The following is a 27,971-nucleotide window of genomic DNA, read 5'->3' on the forward strand; positions in this document are numbered from 1 at the left end:
ACACCCTCTAACAGATCATTACATGGAACCTTTTAAATACAAGCGCGCTCATGCTCACAGGTGTACACACGGGTGCTCATACACACAAACTACACCCTTTTTGGCTCCTACCTTAAAGCACACTGTGCGCTGTCGATCTTACGTGCTGCACAGTAATGTTTAACATTTAGTATTTACTGTTATATTCCCATAGATCATCGTGATGTTGTTTATTCTATTGCTCTAGTCTTCTTCTGCTTCTTTTCTTTTTTCTTTCTCAACAGGTGATCCAGGAAAAGAAAAAGAGAAAAAAAAGGACACAAAGACAAAGGTGATGAAGCAGATTTTCATTGTCTTTTCTCTCTATCTCTTTTCTCCTTTTTCTTTCCCTCTCCTTCTGTTAACTTTCTTCTGAACTTTTCTTTTTGTTTTTCTTTCCCGTCCACGAGTCTGGCCTGATTACAATAACTTAGAATAAAAATAAGTAATAAAGATCAAATAAACTATGACAATCAAGTGGACCAGTATAGCAAAAGGCCCACTTGGGAAAGTAAATCTGTTGGGCATTTTTCTTGGCCTTCAGACAATAATTCTGATTGCTACAGTGCCAGACAGGACACACACACACACACACACACAAAAAGACTATGACATTAGAGGTTTTGTGCTTTGAAGTGATTGGTTACATGTCAATGGAACAGCCTTTGAGCTTTAAGTTATCTCATGTGATGCCATCACAAGCTTTTCTTTTGATGTGTGTTGATTGGAAGTATTGCAAAATAGTTGATTATATAATTATATAATTATAAAATAATAATTGTCCAGAAATAGGCTTTTAAAGGCTTTTATTTTTTTTTAGTATATGCTGAATTAACAGTATAAGAGCCTCTCTACCAGAGTATCACTAAAATATAAAGCAAAATAAAACGTTTAAAGGAAAACATGAGGTTTAATAAATGCTTAGGGTTTCCCCCCCCCCCAATTGAATGCTTTCTTTTAATGACATCGTTAACATTTCTCAACAAAAACACATGAAAGTATCACTGATAATTCAACAATAAAATCGCTTCATGTTGTGGCCATCACACAGTGTTTTCCAAAGTGATTCACGAGCTGAAAGTGCGCAGATTTAACGTATATAATCCTTTGTTAGGTTTATTATTTTCATTTCACACGTAAAACACATTTATAGATTCATCCACCACTCCACCACTGTTAGTTTTGGATGCGCTCGGCTCCAACCAATCAGACCAATTTATGCAGACGGCGCACTAATCCCGTAACTGCACACTACCCATAATCCTCAAACGCCGTTGCTATGGAAATGAAGATAACAACAGCTTGGTGCTACCCGTTATTCCTTTATTTACTCTAAAATAATAACCAGCGATAATACGAAAATAAACTGTCCCAGTGTTTAATTATGTAATTACAAATTGCAATTTTTATTTTTTTATTTTATTTTTTACAAATTGCAATATTTATCTACAGCGCGCCTTTAGTGACATGTCAACAGATCTTAAGCAAGGCGATTGGATGGTTTTTACTGCAATGCATCTTGGGAGTCGTAGTAAATGTATCTTTCAACTCACGGTCCTGCAGCGAATCTTTCGACTCGACACGAGGCAGATCCTAGCTAAGTAAGTTGTAATAAACTGTGGGTAATTTGCATGTTAAACTGATATTAAACTTGAAATGTTTTCACAGAGCAGTCTGTGTACCAAGAGAACTACTTCTGCAAAAGTTTATTTAATTTTTTTTGGTGATGTATTCTCATGTGTAAGACACTTGCTTGGCCACCCAGCTAATGTTAGTGCTGCTCGATTTTAGTAATGTATCTTTTCTGTAATCAATTCAGTTTTTTTTAACCCTATTCACGTAATTAACTCAATATTAACGACTTTAATCTCGTAATTGATTTTTTTTCTAAATATGGTGTAATACTGCCTCGTAATATAAGTTATTTCTTTGGTCATAAATTATTTTTGTAATCATTTCACCAAAACAGACCTGAAATAATCCCTACATGTTCCATTTTCATTTGCAGAAATGACAAAGCCAAAAACCAAACCATGCCCTTCCTGTCAGGCTCCAAACACCTGCAACAGGAAGACATGCAGTGGATGTCTGGGCAGCCTGAACGTAAAGGAGGGATTGAAAAAAAACAAGAACAGTTTAAAAACAGTAACTGGGCTGCCTCTGTTAAAAACAACAGAAATGCGAGCAGGGTGGTTAATTCAGCCCAGTTGTCAGTAAGTTTAAAAGTTCTGATCTAATAAGTGGTTGGTCTGCTAGACAATTCTTTATTAATCACAGTTGTCAATGTTTTCTTGTATATCATGAAGTAAGAAACTAACAAGGCATGTATATACGCATAAAATATTAATTTATAAAAGAGCATAAATAAAAAAGTTATTCACATCAGAATAACATCATCACACTAAAGACATCAAACTAGAAAAAACTTGTTAAAAACTATGAGGAGACGACAGGAACAGTCAAGCTAGGTCGCTTAATCCAGAGATGGAATCACTTCATCCTCTACCAGCTCTTCCAGGAGACACAGGAGCAGGAGGATCCACGGGCCTACAGGACGACCAGGAGCAGGTAAAACACATCGTTGTTGACCTGCATTCTTACTGGACACTGTCCCAGTCTTATCATTATGTTTGTTTATAAATGCAGAGTTTTCCTTCTGGTTTCTGAAACTGTGATTTGTGTTTGTGTTGCAGTTCTCTGGGCTCCCCTGGCGACTCTGTCATTAGAGAGCTGTTTTGTTCTGAAGTTGAGAACCGCAGCCCGTGTCTCTGTGGCATAGAAACAGTCTACTCCTCCCTCGTGTTGCTGTTCAACATGCATTACCCTGACTCTCAAGGTGAGTCTGAGAGCACTGAGAGCATGGATATCTGTGACTGTGAATTACTCTGTCTTTGAAACTTGAACTATTAATGATTACATAATGGTTTGAATTAATTTAGTTTTTGAATGAGCAGAGGGAAATATCTGCTTGATTTGATGTATACACTGATATTCATTGTACTTTGACACTTCAGGAGAAAGAATAAAGGAGCACGACTTTGCTGAGATCCTGAAGAAAAGCATCTGCCTGCAGCAGAGATCTCACACATGGTGTGGAAACTGTGACAAGTATCAGCCCACAGTGAGTTACAGCTTTCATTCACTCATAATGACAATTCATTTATGGTTGATTGTTACCTGTTGTGCAGGGTAATCATTTCTTTGTGTTACACTGTAGGTGCAGACACGCAACATTCGACGTCTCCCAGATGTTTTGGTGATAAACTGTGAGGTGAACAGCAGCAAAGAGGCCGAATTCTGGAAGGTTCAGGCCGAGGTAAGCCACTGATTCACTGTGTTTAAATACAGTTAAAAGAAAGTAATGATTTATCTGTTCATTATTTACATGATTGCCCATGTTTCTGTTTTTATAGTACACCTTCAACAAATCCATGCAGAAGACAGATCAGGATCAGCGTCACGTGTGGATCCCCGCCACTCTCAAGATGTCCCTCAGCAAAAGTCAGAGACTGGAGATCAGCAGCTGGCCTGAGGGCGAGGAGGTGAGGACTTTAGATTTTCAGCTGATCTTTGCACTTGAAGAAATAACTGAGTAACTTTTCATTACTGAGTTAAAATTTCACTTCAAAATTAAATCCATATTTCCAGGAGCAATATTTTTAAAACATTATTACACTAATCTGAAGCATTGTAGATATTGAACTATAGGTTGGTTTTAGTGTTTTTGTTTCTGTAACACATGAATTTCTCAACTTTTGTGAAATGAAAAAGTTTATCTTACAATTATTTGCACTTTCTGTTACTAGTTAAGTGCTGCTGAACAGGCGGAGGGAGCTTCTCTGTATGACTTGGTGGTCACGGTGCCGCACATCCTGGACGCTGGCGCGGGTGGTAATATGGTCGCACACATCAAAGTGGGTGAGACCTACCATCAAAGAAAAGAGGTGAGCGACGCTTAGATAAGAAAATTTGACATCTGCTGACTACAAAAAGTTTCATTTTTAACATTCAAAATGATTTTATTATTTCAGGGAGTCTCTCGCCAGCAGTGGTACCTCTTCAATGACTTCCTCATTGAGCCGATTGAGCAGGTAAGGATCCTAGATAAGATTCCTGCTTGTTTATTCATGCTAACTTTAATGTGTGCAGTCATTTAAAAATGTTTCTCCTTTTGTTTTCAGACTGAGGCTGCACAGTTTGATGTGAGCTGGAAAGTGCCAGCCATCCTGTGTTACGCCAAGAGAAACTACCACACCAAATACGACCTCCGCAGTGAGTGTCAGCACAATCAGTCTGAAGTCAAATCCGACTTATATCGGACTCAGAAGCAGAGCAAGACAGACGCCACTTTCATCCCACTCACAGTCAGTGAGATGCCGCAGGCTGGTGACCTGGTGGGGCTGGACGCTGAGTTTGTAAAGCTCAGTGAGGTAAGTCTGGCTATGATACCATCATTAATTATAATATAGGATCAAAAACAATTTTAAATATTCCTAGTACATATTTCCAGTAGTTCAGCTAATCTGACTCAAGTATTTAAAACAAATTTGACCCCTGAATGTGTGCGTTTGCAGGAGGAAGCAGTGCTGCATAGCGACGGCACCAAATCGACCATCACGCCCAGTCAGATGTCTGTGGCCAGGATCACCTGTGTGAGGGGTCAGGGGCCCAACGAGGGGGTCCCCTTCATCGATGACTACATCTCCACTCAGGAGCAGGTGAGAAGCTGCAGAGAGAAAAGACCACGATGACCTGAAAGAATGAATATATAATGTTTCAAGGATCCACCCGCTAACTTGTCAATTTGTTCTTCCAGGTGGTCGACTATTTGACAAAATACTCTGGAATCGAACCTGGAGACCTGAATGCCACAGTATCCTCTAAGCACGTGACCACGCTGAAGTCGACCTACCTGAAGCTACGCTTCCTCATCAATGCAGGAGTTCGCTTCGTCGGCCACGGCCTGCAGAATGACTTTCGTGTCATTAATTTAGTGGTACGTTATTTCATCTGTTATATATTTCAAATTAGTTCATATAGTTTAGAGATGTTTTTTTATAGATGTGCTTTGATTTTAATGTTTTTTATTTTCTGTTTCTTAAGGTTCCCAAAGATCAAGTTATCGACACGAAATTCCTTGCTTGGTATTTTCTTGGTAAGTTAGTAGAAATAAAAAAAACAAAAATCTAATCCAAATATGAGTCTGTAATCGAATTAAATCACATTATTACAGTGAGAGGGATTAGGATTTAAATATGTAAACTGGATAATCCGCTCATATTACTGTCAGTATTAAGTTAAGTATTCAGTATTAAGTCAGTATAGTTCATGATGTTTTAGTTGTCATCAAACTCATCTTGGAATTAAATCTGAACAACAAAGTATTTAGAGGCTTTTTTGAGTTCATGCACTAAAGCGTACGTGTTAATTCCTCATATCCACACTGTAATCTGAAGCTGAACACTTTCATTTTAATCATTCCTGACCTTTTTTTTCATGTCCACAGGCCTCAACATCCAGGGAGAAACCCACGACAGCATGGAGGACTCATGCACGGCCCTGAAGCTTTACAGGAAGTACCTGGAGCTGTATCAGGAAGGAGGGAATCATTACGTGACGAAGGTGCTCTACGAAGTCTACGACAAAGGCTTCCAGTTGAACTGGAAAGTCCCGGATTCGGACATGAGATAGTCCGTCTGAGTGGACTGAATGCACTCTCCTTCCATCCACGGGTGCTGCTGTGCTTCCCTCTGTGATGGGACTGTGAGCAACACCATGACCTGAGGATGCTCGGGCTGCTTATTTTGTATCATATTTTATAGTTATTTGCTTTGAGTCAGTGACTCAGTTGTTTTTATCATATCTAAATATAAGCTTTTTATTTCAGAGAGGTTTACAGGGGGGAAAGTGATCATTCAGAATATGAATTTGAACCTTGAAAAAAACAAAATTGTTGCATGTAAATGAAGTCATCCTGAGCACTGTGTTACAATCCAATGTTGTCAGTGTTTTGTTTAGGCGTGACTGTTATGTGTTTCCTGCTTTACTTTGAAGGTCTGTCTTATCTCAGTGTGTTCAGTTTACGCTTCCTTGTCTCGTCAGTTCTGATTTGCCCCAGCTGTGTTTCCCTCCTGTTGTCCGTTCCCTGATAGCTCCCTCTATGTATTTAAGCCCTATATTTCAGTTTGTCATTGTTGCTGTTGTGGGCAGCACGGTGGCACGGTGGTTAGCACTGTTGCCGCACAGCAAGAAGGTCCTGAGTTCAATTCCACCATCAGGCCGGGTCTTTCTGTGTGGAGTTTGCATGTTTTCCCTGTGTCTGCGTGGGTTCCCTCCGGGTACTCCGGTTTCCTCCCACCGTCCAAAGACTTGCAGTTTGTGGGGATAGGTTAATCGGATAATCCAAATTGCCACTAGGTGTGAATGTGAGTATGAATGGTTGTCTGTCCTTGTGTGTTAGCCCTGCGACAGACTGGCGACCTGTCCAGGGTGTACCCTGCCTCTCGCCCTATGACAGCTGGGATTGGCTCCAGCACCCCCCGCGACCCTGAAAAGGATAAGCGGTAGCGAATGGATGGATGGATTGTTGCGATCTCCCCCTGTGTTGTAAATAGTTTGTTGTATATAGATGTAAATAGTTGTCGATACTTTGTCTTACTTGGTAGCTGTAGGGGTGAGAAGCCATTTTTCTTTGGGAACCTTTTCTCCTGTTTTTGGTTAGGGAGGCAGGTAAGACACCTGTAATTTTCGTTTGGGGTTTTCTGTGAAGGTAAGCCAGCTGCATTTCATTTCTAGAGTTTTTGTTTGTTGTTTTGGCCATGCTCACCCTGACGCCTGCTACCTTTTGGGACTTGATAAATTGACAGGCTGTTGTGAAATCCGTGGTAGCTGTTTTTTGTTGGTTCGTCTTCCTTGAGAGCAGGGAGTGTGGGGGCATTTCTCCTTATTTTTATTTTTCTTCTGTTGCACGCCAGTTTTCCCTGGGCTGGGGTGTAACAACTGTAAAATGTTTGTTGTTTGATACCAGGAAGTGGAGAATGTGCATGAATCCATGCAAATCTTGATTAAAACAGATTCCAACCACAATGAATTTAGTTTGTTTGTTTCACCAGCTTCTGTGAAATCTGTTGCACTGTTCATTTTACAGCTGGATTTTTATTTTTATTTTTATTTTTATTTTTTTAGGTTTCTCAGAATTCAGATCGATTTTTAATTTTTCAAAAGCTGTTATTTCTCTTCTATAAATGACACATGTAACATTTTTGGGGGAAAAAAAATGTCCTCAATATTTCACCTCGAGCTCTTTAAAAAGCCCTAACTGGTAAGGACTGTGCTTCAAGTGCAGCATTTACAGCCACCACCTTTGAAAAGTAGTAACTATACTTTAATAGATGTGTTTAATTTAACCCTGTCAAGGCAGGCATTGCAGATTTGCAACAAGTAAAAGCTAAACAACCTGATTACCCCACATACATATTTTATGAGTTTTTTTTTTTCCCCTCAGAAGTACCACTGGAGGTATTCTTTTGTACATTAGCAACAAAAACTTAATTTGAGCCTGAGAGGGTTAATAAATCTTTAAGTCACATTTGAACGATTTTTTTGATATAATGGTGCCCTCTGCTGGATGATCTGCATACTCTTACCGTTTCCACACAGTTGTTTTTAAAGGTTTATGTCATTATTTTCATTGGTTTTTTTTTTTTGGCTTGTTTTGTTTTGGGAACCATAAAATTTTTTGAGCTCCTTGTCTGGTCTTACAACAACTCTACAAGTAAAACCAAACATACAGTTAGTAATGATCCAGGAGATATGTTAAAAAGATTTCCACGAAAGAATTTGTAAATCTACACAGTATAGTAATCCTGTTCAGCTGGATATGAGGTCAGGGATGAATGTGTTGTGTAGTCTCAATAATGTTAAAGCAATAGTGTGATCACAAAACTGATAACTGGGAGGCTTAAAAACGAGCTCTCAGAAATATTGTAACATCGAGTAAGTAAATGCATGTATTTGGAAACATATACTTCTAAAAATACTTTTATTGCACCATGTTCATTCACTCATGAGCTGCTGTAACATGAATCAAATGGCTGAATTTCCAACTCAGCATGCAGTCAAGTTCTATAGTCTTGCTAATGACCTACTAGGTGTGTTACGCGTCGGGAGTGAGAACGGGTTGTGCAACAGGGACACATGGAAAAGTTGCAGGACGGTGGCCCTCGAGGACTGGAGTTTGAGACCCCTGCCGTATGGTGTTCATGCAGTTATCTACCCCACAGTGACAGCATGTCTGACTGCCTGTTCAGCATATGTAAAAATATATGATGAGTTTAAGCATGTGATGACAAACACCATGTTTGTCATCACATGTCACATACATCTGGATGATCATTTGGAATAAACAAGAAACTAAAAACTTGTTGCTTCATCTTTTACCGTTATTATCATTATTATTATTATTGATCTTATTTTACATTTTTCATTGTTAGGCATTAGGTTTATTTTTTTTTCCTTCCAACTTCTTTTCCTCTTCCATGTTACTGTGTCAGCTTGTCAGCATCTATTTGGGGTTGGGAGCGGAACAGAAAGTAAGGAAATCCAAAGTGCCATTTAAACCAGGAGAGGTTCTTTTTCAGAAGAAGGGATTAATTCAAAAGAAATGAATTTACACAGGTGTTGTCGAGTTTGGCGGGCCACTCAAGCGGCCCTACTACGCACAAAAGAGAACAACAAACGCATCGCAGATCGGCACCGGACCCGTTCCCTGTGCAACTGTGACTGAGCAAGAAGAGTGGTGGAGAAAAGAGGAGCTGTTTGTGTGTGGAAACCCCCTCCCCTGGACTCCGGCCCCTTTCACTCCTGGACCCTGGAACCCTGGCCCTTTCCCCCAAACACCTTTGTATATATATTGCACTGTGGCAGATCACTGTAAATAAATTCACTCTTGTTCGAAAGGAGTTTGTGGTCTGCGCTTGAGTCTGTCCCTCTACTCCTCTTCAGTTCGCCTCAACATAAGCTCATCATATTCTATGATTTACTCTCAGGTGTTTGATGAGGTTAATGGTGCTGTCACAACACCTTACTGTCTTGCCACATGTATCGCAAACCGCGTCTTAGCTGTTTGTGGAGGTAAAATACATCCACACATGACTCCGTTTATGCTCAGCCATTGCTGTGAGTGTGCATGCCAGAGGCTGCTACACATTTATCCAGCCGTATTTCACAAATGACTAAGGCGTAAGAGGAAGTAGTTCCTTCCAATTTAGATGATCCGAATGATATAGTTTATTTCCACTGTTCCTGTTAATGAAACACTACAAATTTACCCCAAAGTACTAAAATATCGATATTTTAATATGAGAATCGATTCTAGAACATAAATTACTGGTATCGGAAGAATCGATATTTCAATATCGATCCGCACACCACTATTAGGAACTTCGTCTGTGTGTCATTCCAATTCAGGTTTTTATTATTTTATTTTATTTATTTATTTATTTATTTATTTATTTATTTATTTGTTTGTTTGTTTGTTTGTTTTAGGAATTTGGATTTTAGGATACTTCAAACAAATCTGCCAGATTAACAGGGTGTGTGAAGCTGGAGTTTGACACAAGATTGGTATTTTTAAAAGATTTAAATCACCAAATTCTGAATAAAAGTTTAACAAATTCAGGACATAATTAGTAATAGAAAGTAATAGAAAGCTAGTTGTATACATTATTAATCAGGATCAAAATTAAGGCATGTCAAAGCTATCCAAAAACATACCACATTAAATGCACAAAAGGCGCACAGAAAGCATACTTAGTTAATCTTTGAGTAGCCAGTAAAGATTATGAAGGTGCTAATTAGAATAACAGTTATCTGTTCTGCAAAGAAAAAAATAAATATGGGTAAAATTAACATGAGTATGAGAAATTTCAGCATTAAGATCTACCTAATGTGCAACAGTTCCCTGACATCTGTTTCATCTTTACAACACATGGCTACTTCACAAAATGCACAAAATAAAAGATTACCAGAAATTATTGAATTACAAATGAATGAAATTGTTACAGCTCAATTAACAGTTTTCATGTGGATCTTTGTGGGACTGTGTGCCATGATACATACTGACACAGAATGAAACGGCAAGATTTTGAGTAGATGTCCCCAACACAAAAACGTTTTTTTAAACAAAGGTAGTTTGTATTTCTGTGTATATTGCGAGTACAATGTTTTACTTATGTTTACATCAGACATCAAATCTACTCACTCTTTAGAATATAAGAACACTCAACTCTTTTCTTTAAAAACATCTATAGATTGATAAAAATCTATTAGTATAACTACAAATCTATGCTCTGTGCTGTGTTGATAATCATGCATGCAAATCAAAATCAAAGATGAAAACGATGACATAATTTTTTTTAAAGTTTGATTACAATTCCAAAATTTATTATGCCATTCAAAAATATTTTGGTGATCACACATATTTTTCTTTATTTGTTTTCCTTAAAAACCAAGCCAAATTCTTCTGGGATTAAATATTATATAAGCTATTAATAAAAACACAACAGATTAACTCACTGATACTATGGAAAAAAGGAACAAAGAAAAGCCTGACTTCTTGTTGGTTATCTGAATAACCACAGATTTCTGCATTCATTATGTGTTGCTAGCTGAATGTAAATCACTGGATGCACTGGATGTCATGTTGTAGCCATCTAAAAAAAACAGAGCAGTATAGTTAATCTGTGGCAAAAAATAATACACAGTAGACACTGAAGTAAGAAGTAAAATAATTGTATGAATAAATAAAATTAAAAAAATTAATTTGTGTTAATGTGCAACCCATCCAATTGTTTTCTGTGTTGGACTGCCTGATTAAGGTACAAGCACACCTAACAACACACAGCTTTTCCTGCATCTTTATGTTAATTTTTTAATTGTTATTTACCTCTTCCACGTCTCCAGTTCCTTAAAAATCGAAGTCCACTTGACGATGAGTTTCCAGCACTTGTGCTCTAAAATACAATACAAAAAACAAATCATGCAATATTTGAAAAAACAAAACAAAACAAAAAACAAGTTGGCTGAGATCCAAAAATAAGGAAAGAAAAAAGGAACACGAAAACTGTTCTTACCCCTGTCCCACTTCTGGACGGTCGTGCATATGATGATATTGCTGACCGCACCTGGTAAGTGAAATCTCAAATGTTACACTACAATGGAAGTTGCACAAGTTAGCTGTAAAAGTAAATTAATTCATGATGCCCAGCCAAACACTAAAAGGAATCTTTTTGTAAGTCTATGGTGATGTTTATCTTGCTTTTTTGTGTGCTTGTGTGGGATACGAACACATACATATAACTGTTATTTATTGAAGTGTGGGCCCACCTGCTGTTTGCTACTTTCACCATCAAGTCTGAATTAGTCATTTATATGGATTTACAGAGAAACCATGAAATGGCACTAAAAGGCAGAAGTTTGACTTGACAAGAGGATTTTAGTGTAGTATTATTACAATTCATATTCCTTTGTCAGTAAAGGTTTGTAGACATTAAGCACTTTGTTGGTTAAACCAAATTATATCATTTAACATTAATTTAAAGTAATTCAACAATAAGCACTTATTCATTAACTTGACTTAAAATTGAGCTGTACATACCTTACCATCCAGCAGTGTTCCAAACACCAAAATAAAGAAGCCCTTTTTTAAAAGACAGAGTAATGTCCGTTATCAAGGATTCAGTGATTAAAGATTCTGCTATTATGGTATAAAAAGGTAAAAAGTTTATTTGTACCTGTAGCGAATTGAAGAGTGCGAATGCAATATTGATTCCTATGTCTCTTGGATGCACCAGAAGTCCAGCTCCCAAACCCCAAGTTATTCCAAAAAATGGTGTAAGCACAGCCAAGCTCTTGACAATAACCAGTAAAACGCTCTTTTCACCTGCTTGTGCAGCAGTTGTTCCAACCCTTCTCCTTATAATTTTGTACAAAACCACAACCAGGATAATGAGATTTATCAGCACTATTGAAAGTGCAGGAATCACAAACGCCAGTAGAGCTTTGGACTCATCCCAGTTGAGCCAGCAGATTACATTTTCTCTGATATATTTGTTGTCTGGTGCAGTTGCAGCTATAGTTACTGTTGCTATGATTAGAGGAGCTCCGTAGCCTAGAGAAAATCCAATGGCCAGCATAGATGCTTTAGACAAACCCCCACCAAAGACATTAGTTGTACGGTAGAGCAGCAACAAAGCTGAGGCAAACATCCAGAAGAACAGAGCTAGGTAGAACAAATGGATAAAAAAGGTAGTTGCAGTGCATGCTGAGTGGTTTTTATGATTTGCATCTGAAATGGCTGCTCCAATTATAAACCAAATATCTGCAATCAGGAGGGACACAGCAATGTTAACTATGGAAACATGACGCAGGTAAGAGGTTTCATTCGTTCTTATTTTTCTCCATATGAGGCCTTCAATGATGAGACATATGACCAAGGAACCCATGGAAATGCCAACTCCGATGTAGGTTATATAGTCCAAAATTGGGCTAATTGGACTGTTTGGTGACATCAGGATAGAGAATGAGGTCAGGTGGTTGCAGTTGCAGGTGACAGTTCCAGTTTCATTTGTATTTACCACTTCACAGCCCTCATCATCCCATCCTCCGAGACCATTAAGGAGACTGAAGTTCCAGAAGACACATTTTGGATCTCTCAGTGTATCATTTAAAATATCAAATGTCAAAGAGATATTATTGATTTGGCCACTGGACTGAACAAGTACAACCCTGCCACCGATGACCTTAATCGATGAATTGTCTATTTCTCTTGCAGGGAGTACATTATTCAGCGAGGCAAATGTTATCACTGTGATTGACTTATTTTTACCCTCATTCTGTGGTATTTCTATCACCACTGAAGAATTAAAATCACCAATGATAGGGTTTGTGTATATAGTTCTGTTCAAGATGATAAAAGGCGTGTCAATACCAGAATTATTGAAACTGGCAAGGTGTTTTGTTATTATTTCAAGAGACTGCAATAATGATGAACTAACACCGTCAGGGTTAGAGATGCTATACGAGATACTTTCATTGTTTTTGTTCAGAAAGTTCCATGAGTCCCTTGCCTGATCTGTGGTGAGAACACCTGCAGTTATCAGGATATCCTACAGTAAAAAAAAAGTATTAGATTGAATAAACAAATACAAAATTAAAAAAAAGCATGTATTATTTAGAATACTCAAACTTCAGTAAACTAGCATGTACCTTCATTGAGTTTTCATTGATTGAGATATTGAATAATTCTATTCTGTTGGCTACATTTCTGAGGATTTGAACAACAGCATCAATATTTTTAGGTGAGTTAACCACTTGCTCAGAATTCCCATTAGTAACATTGCTGAGCTGTTGCAAAAATGCTGGCAGTGTAGTGGCAGTCAAGACCTGCAAGAGTTGAAGAGAAAAAGTATTTAGTTTCACAATTTAACTCAATGTTTAAGTTAGAATGACAAACTTGGGCTTCCTATTTACTAATTCCTATCTCAAAGGTTTTTGTTTGTAGAAATCCTCACAGAATCTGGCTTACGTTTACTACAGTCTTTTAACCTTAATCTGCCTGCAGTTATAAACCGAACAGTGAATACCGTGTAGTGATGCGCGAATCATGAATGAATCGTTCAATACTCGAGAATCACTTTACTGACTCATGAATCATGATTCACAAGCCCAACTGACTCACTGACTCATCCCTGTTGCTTTTAGCAGCAATGTATCTAGCTTATAATTAAAATTGTGGAGAAAAACACAACATCCAGTATCGTAACAAAAAAACTTCTGCTCTGAACTGGAAGAAAAAACCCTGAGTAGAAGCTCACATCAAGAAAATAGCTCCTCGGTTCACAGTAGCATCGCTCTGCCTAAGCGAATCACTTAGGACTCGCTCACCCCCTCCCTCCTGGCTCACAGCTTCTTCTTCTTCTTGGTTGGCAACCAATGTTAAGGCGCATTACCGCCCCCTGGCTCACAGCTCAGTGGACATTTAGATGAGAAAATATATATTTAACACATTTAAGGAAAATACTAATAAAATAAAATAAAATAAAATAAAATAAATGTTTATTAAGCAACTTTGATAGGAAATTGCTTAATTTTAGAAATGTTTTTGCTCTTTTTTGCTCTATAAAATTGTTGTTTTCTTTTAGAATCATTCATCTTAGCAGTAGGATTTACATGAAAAGGGAAACAAATTAAGTTTGATTGAAAATGTACATTTTTTGCACTCTCTGGTCAACTGACACAGTGAATCAAATGACTAAAAAACCGATTCACTTTGGTAAGTGACTCATTAAAACTCGATTCAGTAAAAAGAATCGAATTTACCATCGCTAATACCGTGTTTCATTTGTGCTTTCCATGTCTTCTGATCACAAATTGTAAATAGTGCTGTAGTGGCAAAACAAAGAAACACTACTTACTTACTTTGTGGTTATTTATTGAAAAAGTGTTTTTTTGTGCATACTTTATAAACTTAAACTACCTGCTTACTTTGTGGTTATTTATTTGACAAGTTTTATTTTTATTAAATGGGTGACAAGTTTATTTTGTATTAACAGTTTGTCTGTCATCACAAATTGTATTAACAGTTTGTCTGTCATCACAAATGGTATAAAACTGTAAAACATGTATTGCACAAAGTTAAAGGACTTGATAAGCATTGACTCATTGCAGCTTACTTTAATTTCTGTTGTGCGGGGTTTTTTGGTGCAGTGGTTATCCTTTTTTATCTTTTTAACTTTCTGAGGTTTGTACTATGAAGCAGAACTTTGTCTTATCCGGGTAACTTTGGGGTGAACCAGGGTTTTCTGTAGTGATGGGATTTCCGGCTCCTTTTAGAGAACCGGCTCTTTCAGCTCCCAAAACTCGAAAAGCACATACAAACTCCAAAGCACGTACAATTTAGGGGCATCTATTTGTACTTGTGGACAATATAAATTGGTTACTTTAAATTAGGGAATATTACATTTCCTACATTTTGTATTTGTATTTTACTTATTCTCAGACTATTAAACAACATCAAGGTTCCAGCTGAAAGAATAATAACTAAAACTGCGTTATGCAAATTTAAACATTTATTTAACTCTTTTTTTTCACCATTGGCACAGCACCTGCCCCAGCTCTGATGCTTTCGGAAGGAAGAGAAGACAAGCTTTATGGTGATATTTTAAGTATCATGTTAGCACAACGCATTCAGAAGGTACTGTTGTCTGAACACAGACAGAAAAATCAGCTTCTTCTAGATACTAGTTAACATGTGCAGTTCACATCACTGTAATGCTTTAACCATTTTGGGCTAGAGAGAGAATTCAAATGTTCCTTGAAAGAGGAGAATTATATCTCTAATTTTATAGCTGAAACTTAGTTAACTTAGTAGTTGTGATGTTTGACGTTAGGGCAATTGAATCCAAATAATGGAAAGAATCCCTGTATATATTTAACTTACTTTGTAGTACATAGAGCCCTGGAACTTGAAACTAACACTAGAAAACTAAAGTCAACTAAAACTCAAGTATGTTCACCAAGAAATAAAAACACCACTTAATCCTAAGACCATGATCGTTTTGCTGTCTAACAGGATACCATCCATTTGGAAACTGGTTGAAGGAGCTGTAATAATTTGAGAGGTGGATTCATCTTCCATTATAGCCCAGAATAGAATCAACAGGATTGTGTTGAGAACCATTTATATTTTACATTACATTACATGGTCATTTCCATCATCAGCAAAATTGAAATGTAGAGTAGAAAAAAGTAACTTAAAGAGAGGTTTGTGTAATATTTTTGTGGCTTCACTTAGGTGAACTTTCTAAACTCTTTAAAATATGTAATATTGTGATTTATCTCTAAGGTACATTTTCCACAATACAAAGAACTAAAAAGAACATGGCAGTTTATATAAGTCACCTCAGATTGGTCAAGCAGCTCCTTAATGGGTTGCAGTATGCAGGTGTCTCGTATTTCAGTATATGTTGTGATGTTGCACAATGCACTCTTTTCTCCTTCCTCATTGTTTGCACAGGGTATTCTGGCTCTGGAGTCACTAACTGCCTTTCCAAATTCTTTATCATCACACATTTGAGGATCTAATAAAACAAAAACAAAAAAAAGACCTTATTAAATGTAGATAATTTTTAACCTGAATTTAATAAATTGCTTTATAATGTGTTAATACTCACTTCCTTTGTAAAACCTGAGTGTTATTGTTTCTTTGAATTCAGGATAGGTAGTTGATTGACAGGTAATTGTATCCTGCTCTTTGTCTGTACAGCTATCAGTTTTATATTGATAGGAAATGCTTTTTTTACCTTTGGATAAATCGCAGAAACAACAAAGTCAATATGAATAGCAATACAAGCTAAACATTCAGATCTGATGTAATATTAATCAGACTAGTTTTTAAAAAGTTTTGTCTCATATTAGTAAATAACGTAAGTATTGCAAGATGAGCAGAGAAATTATTTCCCAATAGCTGATTTGCATTTTGTTGATTCTTTGTTTCAGATTTACCGCTAATATTCACGTTTGTGAAATTAATATTGTAGTCATTGTTGACAGTGCAGCTTAGTGGCACATTTTGACCACTACAATTCAAAAATTTTTGAATTGGGTCCACTCTGATCAAGGGTTTCTCTTTGAGTGTGAAGGCTCCATTGGATCGTTGGCGATAAAATGATTCATCCTTTTCCCGTATGAGCCTGCATTCATAATTTCCTGGAATGAAAGTAAATTATTATATACATAAATAAAATAGTGTTGCCAAACAAAAAAAATAATATATGGGTTGACAGTGTCACTTATTTCTGTATTATACAGTTGTAATATGGCTGGTTCTCCTATGCAGATTCAGTGTTTCCTACAAAAAAGCAATAATGTAGCTGATAACGAGTTTTTGCTCCATTTTGTTTCAAGAATACCATTCTCTGTCTAGCAACATTTTATTTTACTGTTATATTATTAAGAGCTCAGCAACCACTTATTTCCAAATTTAAATAGGATTTCTAATATGAATTAGTTGACATCTGTGTTCACACAAGTACACATTTACACTGGCACTTGTAATTTGGTATTTCTTTCTCTTGAGAAAGGCTTGTGCAACAGCAATGGTTTAACTATTTAAATCAAATGATTTCAGTCCTTCTGCACTAATATTGATTGCTCCATTGCAGTAACAACGTTTTCCTTAACCCTCTGGGGTTGCAGCGACCCAGCGACTCCATTTCAACTTGGGTCAGAAGTGCGGACTTCAAACTATATACCAGATTTTAAATTGTGTCGATAGGCCACGTAAAAGAGTTATGATAAAAGATACATGTGATGTTTTTTTCTGAACCAAACAAGTTTTACCCTTAAGCCAATCAGAATGTTGTAATTGCACTTGCTGAATCACTAAAAAATGCTGAGACTGCACTCGCATTTTAAATGTATATGATTTGTGAATTTCCCCATGGAATGCAGTTGTTTGCTTCTTACCACTGTCAGCACGAATGAACTGTGACACAGATAAGACTGAGTGACTGTTGTTTTTTGAAATGGTATGTACTCCATCTGCAACTATGACATTGCCATCACGTCTCCACTCTGCTCTCCAGTCAGTACCAAAGAGATCCAATGGTGGATGGCCACATGTTACATTGACTTTATCCTCCCAAAATCCACTACCTTCAATTTTAAAATCCAGAAAACGTGGCTCTATAAAAATGAACATAAATATAAAAAAATGATTAAACAATCATCTGATCTCATGTGTTTTTTGATATGACATTAAACATATATGTAAAATTGAATAAAATCACAAATGTAGACAAGTGCTTACCATCTGATATCATAGAGTAGATTTTTGCTAGCTGGTCAAAAATTCCATTGTTTAGTGTTTGGATGACTGTAGTAGCAGCAGTGACATTATATTCAGCGATGGTGCTTCCACTCCTATAATATGGAAAAGGATTGGAAACGCTAACATTTCTGGCATGTAATGTACATTTTCACTCTCACACCTACAGATAAGTCAATGATAGTTGAGTCATAGTTTTATATTTTCAGTCTACTAGCACTTGGAATCCAATCCCCTAAATAGCTTTGCACTATACTTAACTTAAAAAGAATTCTCCAAAAACCTCACATTTTTCTTCAATTTACGAGTTAGTAGTTTACCATTTGGTAAAATCAAGTTATTATTATTATTATTATTATTATTATTATTATTATTATTATTATTATTATTATTATGACCACAACATATTACTCAAATGACTGGAGAACTGGGCAGGTCTTTCAGGAACTGTACTAAACTGGTTCAAAACATACTTAGAAAACAGGAAATACTTTGTATCAATAGGTAACTTCACATCTGAGCAGACAAGTATCACATGTGGAGTTCCCCAAGGTTCCATCTTGGGACCCCTTCTGTTTAACATTTACATGCTCCCACTGGCACAGATTATAAAGAACAACAAAATAAACTACCACAGCTATGCAGATAACACACAAATATATATCACAATGTCGCCAGGAGACTGAGGCCCTGTACAGGCTCTTGGTAAATGCATTGAGGAAATTAATGACTGGTTGTGCCACAATTTTCTCCAGCTAAACAAAAACAAAACTGAGGTAATAGTCTTTGGCGCCAAAGAAAAACGATTACAGGTCACCAGAGAACTTCAATCTATACACCTAAAAACCACAAACCAGGCGAGAAATTTGGGTGTAGTTATGGATGCAGACCTAAACTTAGAAAAACACATTAAGACAATAACAAAATCAGCTTACTATCACCTCAAGAATATTTCAAGGATAAAAGATCTGATGTCTCAACAGGACCTGGAAAAACTAGTCCATGCATTCATCTTTAGTAGGCTTGATTACTGTAACAGCATCTTTACAGGTCTACCTAAAAAATCCGTCAGACAGCTCATTCAGAACTCTGCTGCTCGAGTCCTCACTAAGACCAAAAAAGTGGACCACATCAGTCCAGCTCTGAGGTCTTTACACTGGCTGCCTGTCCGTCAGAGGATAGACTTTAAAGTTCTGATGCTGGCCTATAAAGCTCTGAATGGTTTAGGACCAAAATACATCAGTGACCTCCTGACCCAGTATGAACCTTCCAGATCCCTCAGGTCATCTGGATCTGGTCTTTTATCAGTTCCCAGAGTCAGAACCAGACACGGAGAAGCTGCATTCAGCTTTTATTCTCCTTATATCTGGAACAAACTCCCAGAAAGCCTCAGATCAGCTGAAACACTCAGTTTATTTAAATCCAGGTTGAAGACTCACCTATTCTCAGCTACATTTTAATAAAGCACCAAATCCACACTTTGATTGATTGATTGATTGATTGATTGAATCTTTATTTTGAACATGTTGAAAAAGTATAAAAAAAAATAGAATTAAAAGAGACAAATGAACAAAGCAAACAAAAGGAAAACGAGCAACCACAACTCCAAATAACGTCCATGTTCAAAAAGGAGCAGGAAGAAGCATAAGCTTATTTAATCCCACCCCTTTTCCACTATCTAGTATCAATAGACTACAGAAATACCTCCTTGCAATTACATTATATGTTATGTGTAATTTTTAATTTTTAATTTTTAAATATATACACATATATGTTTCTATCTATCCATACATACGTATTAGGGGTGCAACGATATTCGTATCGATATTGAACCGTTCGATACAGTGCTTTCGGTTCGGTACGCATATGTATCGAACAATAAAATTTTTTTCAATTTTTTTTTTTTTGTGTCCCGTTTGGATCTATAGCCATCAGAATTGTTGTCTTGAGGCCAAGAAAGATGCCAAGAGGATTTATTTTAAGTGGATCATCATATTGGTCCATTTGATTGACCTTTATTATAATTATGAATTTATTTTATTTTCAGTTGCAAACGGGACAGACATGACTGTGGGATAGGACAGGGGGAAAGAATGAAAGAAAGAGGGGGAGAGAAAGAAAGAAAACCAAAGGGGAGAAAAAAAAGAACAATACAAAATTTGTAATTTATTTTATCAACTTTCCTTCTGACGATGCTGTCTGTGTTGAGCACTCAGTGAATCTGCATTTGACTACTCCGCCTAGGCACGAGAGTGCAGCCTAGGCGGAGTAGTCGAACGCAGATTCACTGAGCACTCAACACAGACAGCATCGTCAGAAGGAAGAGCGCAGGGCAAGCTAGCGAGACAGAAGTGGACCTCCCCACCCTCATTCAGATCTGGCGTTTGGAATTACTTTGGTTTTCATGTGACGTATGACCCTGAAGGTAAGCGAGTCATGGACTAAAGTAAAACAGTATGTTGGATGTGCCATGCAATGCTCAATTACATGGGTGGGAGCTAGTGTGTTAGCGCAGTTAGCTCGTTAACGTGTTGGCCGTCTAGCCCCTCTGTATAGGGTAGCTCGTTAACGGAGATTTGCCGTGTTGTGGCGTTAAGGTCATTTCAACGAGATTAACCTGAAAGCACTACCCAGATAGCAAGGAAACATTGAAACAATGTTGAGTCAATATCAGGCTGTGTCATTGATTCAACGTTGAAGTGTGACGTTGACCTAACGTCACTCTTGCACCCTTTTTTAACGTTGAAACAACGTCAGGTTTTGATGTTGAATCAATGTTGAAACCTGACGTTGATTCAACGTTGTATTTTCTAATACTGTTGCGTAAAGTTTGAATTGAGTGCGAATCGAAGCGGGTGCTCTCCAATCATTAAAAGTAACAAAGTCATTGAACACATTTATACAGTTACCTTTACGTTTATCAATCACAGATTTACAATTTTTTGTAGTACTATGCTAAAAAGCAACTACAGAGCGAAAGTCTGGGTCAAGCGCCGAGGTGACGGCAAGAACAAAGGAACCCTCGAAGCGTTAAAGCTAGCTTTGTAAGGGAATATAACGGAAAAGTATGAAACGAAAATGTTTTCTTTGTTGATAGACTTTGTTTGCAGTGCAATGTTGCCGGATTGTAAGATGAAAGTAGACGCAATTTCGGGCTCCCACATTTTATCCGAAACTTTACATTAACAAGTTTTGTTTGGTTTTTTTTACTGTTATCCAAATGCAACCGTGGAAATAACGAATAGAACAAAAGTCATTCATTCTTACCTTATACTAATCGTGGTGAAGGCCAGTGCAGTGCATGAACTGATGCCTTCTCCGGTCAATTCCGCTGAGAGTAAATCTAATGTCCCGCTCTACTGTACAAGACAATGGTTACCTGGAGGGATGTACCAATGTGATAGGGGTGCTGCGGAATAGTCCAAGTGGTAGCAGCTTTAATTTCCCGCTCAACCATAAATCGATGGTTTTTCAACGTGATTGTTGTCACCTTGTCAACTATAAATAGATCAACAATCAACGATGACAGAACAACAGTGAATCAATGTTATTTCAATGTCAGTGTCAGGTTTCATCAGTATTTCAATGTTGTTTCAACATTGGTTTTGTGTTGACATTTCAATCCTGACGATTCTGATGGTTCAGATGGAAAATCAACATCTGTTCAATGTCTCCTTGCTATCTGGGTAGTGGGAACACAACGAATATGACTGCACATTTACACCGACATCATCCTAGTGCAAAGACAAAAACAACAAGCATGCATGCTACAAACTTTAGCCGAGTCATTTAGACAGCTGTTAGCACAGGATTCTCCTTATGGAGACCTGATATGTTTAATATGCTGCTGAGAATATAGCCCAGAAGAAGCGGATAGTATAGCTTTTATTTTGGAAAGAGACATTTCTCTGTAATAAACTCTCTTTTCCAAAGATGAGTGATTCCTCAATCAGATACAGGGCTCGCAATATCGCTAGCCCGATGTCCCGGGGCTATCTCTCCCCTGCCCGTCGGGCTATTGTAGGAAGGAAAAATATATGTCAATGCTTTTGCATTCTTTCAGAAATGTAGCTGGGTAATTATGTCATTGGGTGAGCCACTGTCAATATGTGACATATTGAAATCGTGTTTGAATTTGCGCTTGTTTTTTTGCTTTCACTTTCAATTCAATTCAATTCAATTTTATTTATATAGCGCCAAATCACAACAAAAGTCGCCTCAAGGCGCTTCATAGATACAGAGAAAAACCCAACAATCATATGACCCCCTATGAGCAAGCACTTTGGCGACAGTGGGAAGGAAAAACTCCCTTTTAACAGGAAGAAACCTCCGGCAGAACCAGGCTCAGGGAGGGGCGGCCATCTGCTGCGACCGGTTGGGGTGAGAGAAGGAAGACAGGATAAAGACATGCTGTGGAAGAGAGACAGAGGTTAATAACAGATATGATTCAATGCAGAGAGGTCTATTAATACATAGTGATTAATACTTTGCAATCGCGCGAACTGTGTATAGAGAGCGACAGCACTGATCTGTGAGTGATGATAATTTGTGCACCAATTCCTCTGACATCGTCTTATTAATTGTTAGCTTACTATGCAAACATGACAAGTGAAATCTCCCGCAGCTTAAACATGTGAGAGGTTGATCGCGCAGAGAATCGCTGAGCTTATGTGAGTGCGGCAGGATATATATTTCACTACAATGACCTGGATGATTGAGAACCTTCACAGACAGATATATATTTTAGTTCTGCTGAGCCAAATAAGACAGGTCAGGGTGAAGAAGTGACAGCCAAAGAAAAGCTTACCACAAAACGGAGAAGTTATGACAAATCAGACTATAAGGCAAAAAGAAAGTGCAGCTTTATGGTTTCATGGACAAAAGAATTTCTGTGGCTGCAATATGACGAGCTAAAAAACAACACGCACAAGGGTTAGGGTTAAATTTAAAAACTGTACTTTTGTGTTAAAATATATATTTATAATTTTAATAAATGACAAATTAAAAAGGCATGAGCATTTTTTTTTGTATCGAAAAAATATCGAACCGTGACACCAAAGTATCGAACCGAACCGAACCGTGAATTTTGTGTATCGTTGCACCCCTAATACGTATATACACACATACGCACATATACACATTTTCAATAACCCCATTAAAACCTCAAGGATACACAGCCTACAATTATATATATATATATATATATATATATATATATATATATATATATATACCCATACCAACAAACCCGTGCATGCGCACACACATGAAAATATTAGACAAGAACGCCCTATCAAATCTCTACCTTTTCCCTGTACCCTGTAAAAACCGTATCCTTAAACCGCTTTTTAAACTGCGCCATGCTTGGACATTGCTTCATATCTTTACTTAGTCTGTTCCACAGCTTCACTCCACACACAGAGATGCAAAAATTTTTTAATGTTGTACGGATACGAGGATGTTTTAAATTTAATTCCCCCCTCAAATTGTATCCCCGTTCCCTTTTAGAAAACAGTTTTAGAATATTGTCAGGAAGCAGGTTATTTATTGCTTTATATATAATTTGTGCTGTGAGAAAATGAACCAGATCTGTGAATTTTAGAATTTTTGATTTTAAGAATAGTGGATTTGTATGATCTCTGTAACCAGTTTTATGGATTATCCTTATGGCCCTTTTTTGTAATATAAAGATTGATGATAGCGAACATTTGTAAGTATTGCCCCAAACCTCTGCACAGTAATTCAAATACGGTGCAATCAGGGAACAATAGAGAATGTGGAGTGATTTGTGGTCCAGAATGTGTTTTACTTTACTCAAGATTGAGACACTTCTTGAAATTTTGTTATGTATATGATTTATATGAGACTTCCAGTTTAATTTATCATCTATAATCACACCAAGAAACTTATGTTCAAGTACTCTTTCAATTTCCACACCATCTACATGAATCTGCACTTGTGCATTTCTAAGGGAATTCCCAAATAAGATAATTTTAGTTTTACTTAGATTTAGCGATAGTTTGTTCCTGTTAAACCATTTTTTAATTTTGCACATTTCTGAAGTAATTGTATCCAGCAGCTCCTTTAGATTCCCCCCAGAACAAAAAATAGTTGTGTCATCTGCAAATAATACAAATTTTAATATATCAGATGCCTTACAAATATCATTTATATAAATAATAAATAATTTTGGACCCAGTACAGAGCCTTGTGGAACACCACAAGCAATGTCCAAGCATGATGAGGAATGGACACCCAGCTTCACAAATTGTTTCCGGTCACTTAAATAATTTTTCACCCATTGCAGTACAACCCCCCTAATCCCATACCGTTCCAGTTTATTAATTAATATGTCATGATTGATTGTGTCGAATGCTTTCTTGAGATCCAGAAATACTCCAGCTGCATACTGTTTCTGATCTATAGCATTCGTAATCTCCTCAATTGATTCGATTAATGCCAGAGATGTTGATCTTTTTGATCTGAATCCATATTGACTGTCAGAGAGTAATTTATATTTATCTAAGAATTTGTCTAATCGTTTATTAAACAGGTTTTCTAGGATTTTGGAGAATTGTGGTAGTAAAGAAACAGGCCTGTAATTTGTGAAGTGGCGTCTATCCCCGGTTTTATACAGCGGCACAACTTTAGCTATTTTCATTTTGTTTGGCACTTTTCCCGTCTGAAATGATAAGTTGCAAATATATGTTAGAGGTCCTACAATTCCTTCAATGACCTTCTTGACGATTTTCATGTCAATATCATTACAATCAGTAGACGTTTTATATTTACACATGTGTACAATGTCAATTATTTCTTTTTCCTCCACTGATGTGAGGAACATTGAGTTAGGGTTCCTATCGATCAGGTTTTCACTACATTCTACTGATGGCAGTGACTCAGGAATTTGTTCTGCCAGTTTTGGTCCAATATTTACAAAATAATGATTAAAGCTGTTGACCTTATCAGCAGTGTTTTCCATAATATTGCCATTATCGATAAAGTATTGTGGATAACTTTGTTGTCCAGAATTATTTTTAATGATACCGTTTAAAACATCCCATATTCCTTTCATATTATGTTTATTGTTGTTCAATATTTTACTATAATACTCCTTTCTACATACACGTATAATATTGGTCAACTTATTTTTGTATTTTTTATATTTATTTTCAGCATCTTTTGTTCTTTGTTTTAGGTATTCCCTATAGAGTGTATTTTTCTTTTTACATGCATTTTGTAAACCCTTAGTGAGCCATGGTCTATCTGAATATTTGTGCTTTCTGTTGTATTTTATTGTTGGACAGTTTTTATCGTGCAACTCCATGAATATTCTTAAAAATATGCCATATGCAATATCAATATCAGCTTCTTTGTACACATTGTCCCAGTCCTGATTTAATAGATCGTTCTTAAATGCAGTCATAGTGTCATGGTCCGCGGCCCGGCGTCTGAGGTGCTGATGGGATGCCCACTCCCGTGGGCGTGGCCGCTGACTCCACACCTGCATCCCATCCCAGGCGATCACCAGGTGGACCATTTAATCCTGCCCAGCCTGCTGCTCCACGCCAGTCCGTAATCGTCCTTCAGCGATCACTGCTCGGCGTGTTTTGAGTCACCAGCCTGTCCACCTGCCTGTCCAGAATTTGGATCACGATCAACCCCAGCCGCCTCACCCTTTCTGGAGCTTCTCCCCACGGACCCTCACCCCTCCCTCCGGTTCCCTTGGCCCCGCTATCATCGTAAGACGCGTACACTACCTCCCCTCGTATGCTGCCGGTTTACCCGCACCCCAATAATCCTTTTTTCTTTTTCTGTTTCAGCCTCCCACGGTCCCGCTCTCGGTGTTTCCTGCGCGATTCTTCTCCCGGTCCCTCGGTTTCTCTGGTTCCGTGCGTTTTCTCCCTTCTACTCTCCCGGGACACTCTCAGTTATAATAAAGTTTATTTTTTCTCTCGTACCGCTGTGTGTGTGTTCTGCTCCTGGGTCCAGCTTGTGTGTTGAACTTCGGTTCTTGACACATAGTTTCTTCTGTCCTTACACGTCTGTATCTCAGTTGTTCTTCATGCTGATTTTTCTTATAATTAGTGTCATAAACTGCATAAACTGGTAGGTGATCACTGATGTCATTAATTAATAATCCGCTCACAATGTTGTTTTCCATATTGTTAGTGAAAATATTGTCAAGTAAGGTGGCACAATGTGGTGTAATTCTGCTAGGCCTGGTTATTTTAGGATGTAAACTCAAACTGTACATAGTGTTTAGGAATTCGTCGGTCATTTTATGCTTTTTTGGATTCAACAGGTCAATATTAAAATCACCACAGATAAACATAACTTTTTGATCTGTTTTAGAGAATATTTCCTCTATGAAGTCATTAAATACTTGAATACTAGAGCCAGGTGTTCTATATATACAGCTAATTATTACATTTTTTTCTTTTTCCTTATAAATTTCAATTGTTATACATTCTAGTAAATTATCAATTACAGTTGTCATACTTTCTACCACCTTGTAGTTTAGGTTTTTATCCACATACACAGCTACTCCCCCTCCACTCTTGTTCCTTCTATTTACAAAATTCACTTCATATCCCTCCAGTCCAAAGTCCATTCCTTTCTCCGCATTGATCCATGTTTCAGAAATGGCAATAATTCCAAATGGATTTGCCAACTCATTTAGATATTCCTTTATATTGTTGAAGTTGGCATACAGACTTCTGCTATTAAAATGGATTATTGATAATTTATTTTCCGTGTTGATGGTGTGCTTAAACTGTTCATCAGTGAAGTAGCAGCAGTTACAGCTGATGTTGTAGAAGAAAACTTTTAAGCTTAAATTTCAAAACTTACATTTAACTACTGATTTTATCTATTGTTCTGATTTTATCTGTTTTGATTTTATATACTGTTTTGTTTGTTTGTTAATTAGTTTGTTTGTTTGCTTGTTTTAATCAATTTTAAATCATGCTTTTTATTTGTTTTTGTTTCTAATGTCTCTGTAAAGCACTTTGAATCACATTGTTGTTGAATTCTGCTATACAGATAAACTTGCCTTGCCTTGCCTTATTATTAATAATAACAATAACAATAATAATAATAATAATAATAATAATAATAATACATTTTATTTATAGGTGCCTTTAAGACCCCCAAGGTCACCTTACAATAATACAACAATACAATATAATAAAGTATAGCAAAACAAAATTTAAACATAAGGTAAAAAAAAAACAAGCATGAAAGTATATAAACAAGTATAAAAGGGTATGGAGTTCTGAATAGATGGGTTTTGAGACGTGTTTTAAAAGTACAGAGAGAGTTTGTAGTTTGAAGAGCTGGTGGAAGTGCATCTAAAGTCTTGGGGCAGAGCAACTAAAAGTCCTGTTAGAGAATTGTGCATCAATATGGTTGTCATTGTGCAAGATGATTAGATCTTTAGCAAGGTGATTAGATCTTTAGCAAGAATGCTCAGCTCTGTTTTCTAAACACTGGTTCGTTAAAATGTTACGCCATATATGGGGTGACTGAGGATATTGGTGACATCACATGCTCACACATCGCAGACACACACGTCCCATGTTCACAGGTGGGTGTCTTATCTGTCGCATGATTAATGAGATGTTTGTGTAAATACTGATGTTAATAAAAGGACTGTGAGAGGGGTCCCAGAGTTTGGAGTTGGCTGAGATCAGATGAAGAGCTCAGGCTCCCCTTGCAGCAAGTAAAAGACAAAAAACACTGTGGTCGTACACAAATGATTGGTCTCTGAGCCAGCGGCGTTTAAGTGTTAGACCCAACAGGTCTGTAGTCAGGCATACATATGGAGAAGATCAGATAAATATGGAGGAGCGAGGTTATGAAGCTCTTTGAAAGTAAGAAGCAGGATCTTGAAATTGACACAGAGGTGAATTGGAAGGAAATGGAGCTGTTTAAGGAAGGAAAGGAAATTGGATCGATACTTTGCTTTTATCGTTCAAGTTGAATATGTAGACCCTTTTTCCTTTGGAAAAAATAAACCTTAACTATGCACAATGAAAAATGTCTGAACCTTTTTGTGTGCTCT

At 37.2% G+C, this 27,971-nt stretch overlaps 2 protein-coding genes and 2 long non-coding RNA genes across 4 annotated transcripts; 2 read left to right on the top strand and 2 right to left on the bottom strand.

Annotated features, from left to right (window-relative positions):
- Positions 1-1,438: 1,438 nt before the first annotated feature.
- On the top strand, positions 1,439-7,151 carry LOC146684509 (PAN2-PAN3 deadenylation complex catalytic subunit PAN2-like). Its single transcript, XM_085443813.1, has 13 exons — positions 1,439-1,619; positions 2,027-2,582; positions 2,712-2,854; positions 3,033-3,139; positions 3,236-3,334; positions 3,432-3,560; positions 3,825-3,962; positions 4,050-4,109; positions 4,200-4,448; positions 4,593-4,736; positions 4,835-5,014; positions 5,122-5,173; positions 5,525-7,151. Exons 2-13 carry the CDS (start codon positions 2,503-2,505, stop codon positions 5,707-5,709), a joined length of 1,566 nt encoding a protein of 521 aa, XP_085299939.1. The 5' UTR covers positions 1,439-1,619; positions 2,027-2,502; the 3' UTR covers positions 5,710-7,151.
- Positions 7,152-9,559: 2,408 nt separating this feature from the next.
- Positions 9,560-16,151, bottom strand: adgrf7 (adhesion G protein-coupled receptor F7). The gene is made up of 7 exons (XM_085443798.1): positions 15,979-16,151; positions 13,285-13,461; positions 11,811-13,184; positions 11,675-11,716; positions 11,151-11,201; positions 10,964-11,030; positions 9,560-10,730 (listed from the first exon to the last, which is right to left on the bottom strand). Exons 1-7 carry the CDS (start codon positions 16,147-16,149, stop codon positions 10,672-10,674), a joined length of 1,941 nt encoding a protein of 646 aa, XP_085299924.1. The 5' UTR covers positions 16,150-16,151; the 3' UTR covers positions 9,560-10,671.
- A 121-nt stretch (positions 16,152-16,272) lies between these two features.
- Positions 16,273-18,042, bottom strand: LOC146684511 (uncharacterized). The gene is made up of 4 exons (XR_014917143.1): positions 17,888-18,042; positions 17,545-17,763; positions 16,582-16,785; positions 16,273-16,379 (listed from the first exon to the last, which is right to left on the bottom strand). It is a non-coding gene; the product is annotated as an uncharacterized LOC146684511 (long non-coding RNA).
- Positions 18,043-20,205: 2,163 nt separating this feature from the next.
- LOC146684512 (uncharacterized) lies at positions 20,206-25,865 on the top strand. The gene is made up of 2 exons (XR_014917144.1): positions 20,206-20,330; positions 25,328-25,865. It is a non-coding gene; the product is annotated as an uncharacterized LOC146684512 (long non-coding RNA).
- The last annotated feature ends 2,106 nt before the right edge of the window (positions 25,866-27,971 follow it).

Source organism: Copadichromis virginalis, linkage group LG20 (assembly GCF_057382275.1).
Source record: "Copadichromis virginalis isolate Kocher_CV1m ecotype Utaka linkage group LG20, C_Virginalis_male_GT1.1, whole genome shotgun sequence".
NCBI classification, from domain to species: Eukaryota; Metazoa; Chordata; class Actinopteri; order Cichliformes; family Cichlidae; genus Copadichromis; species Copadichromis virginalis.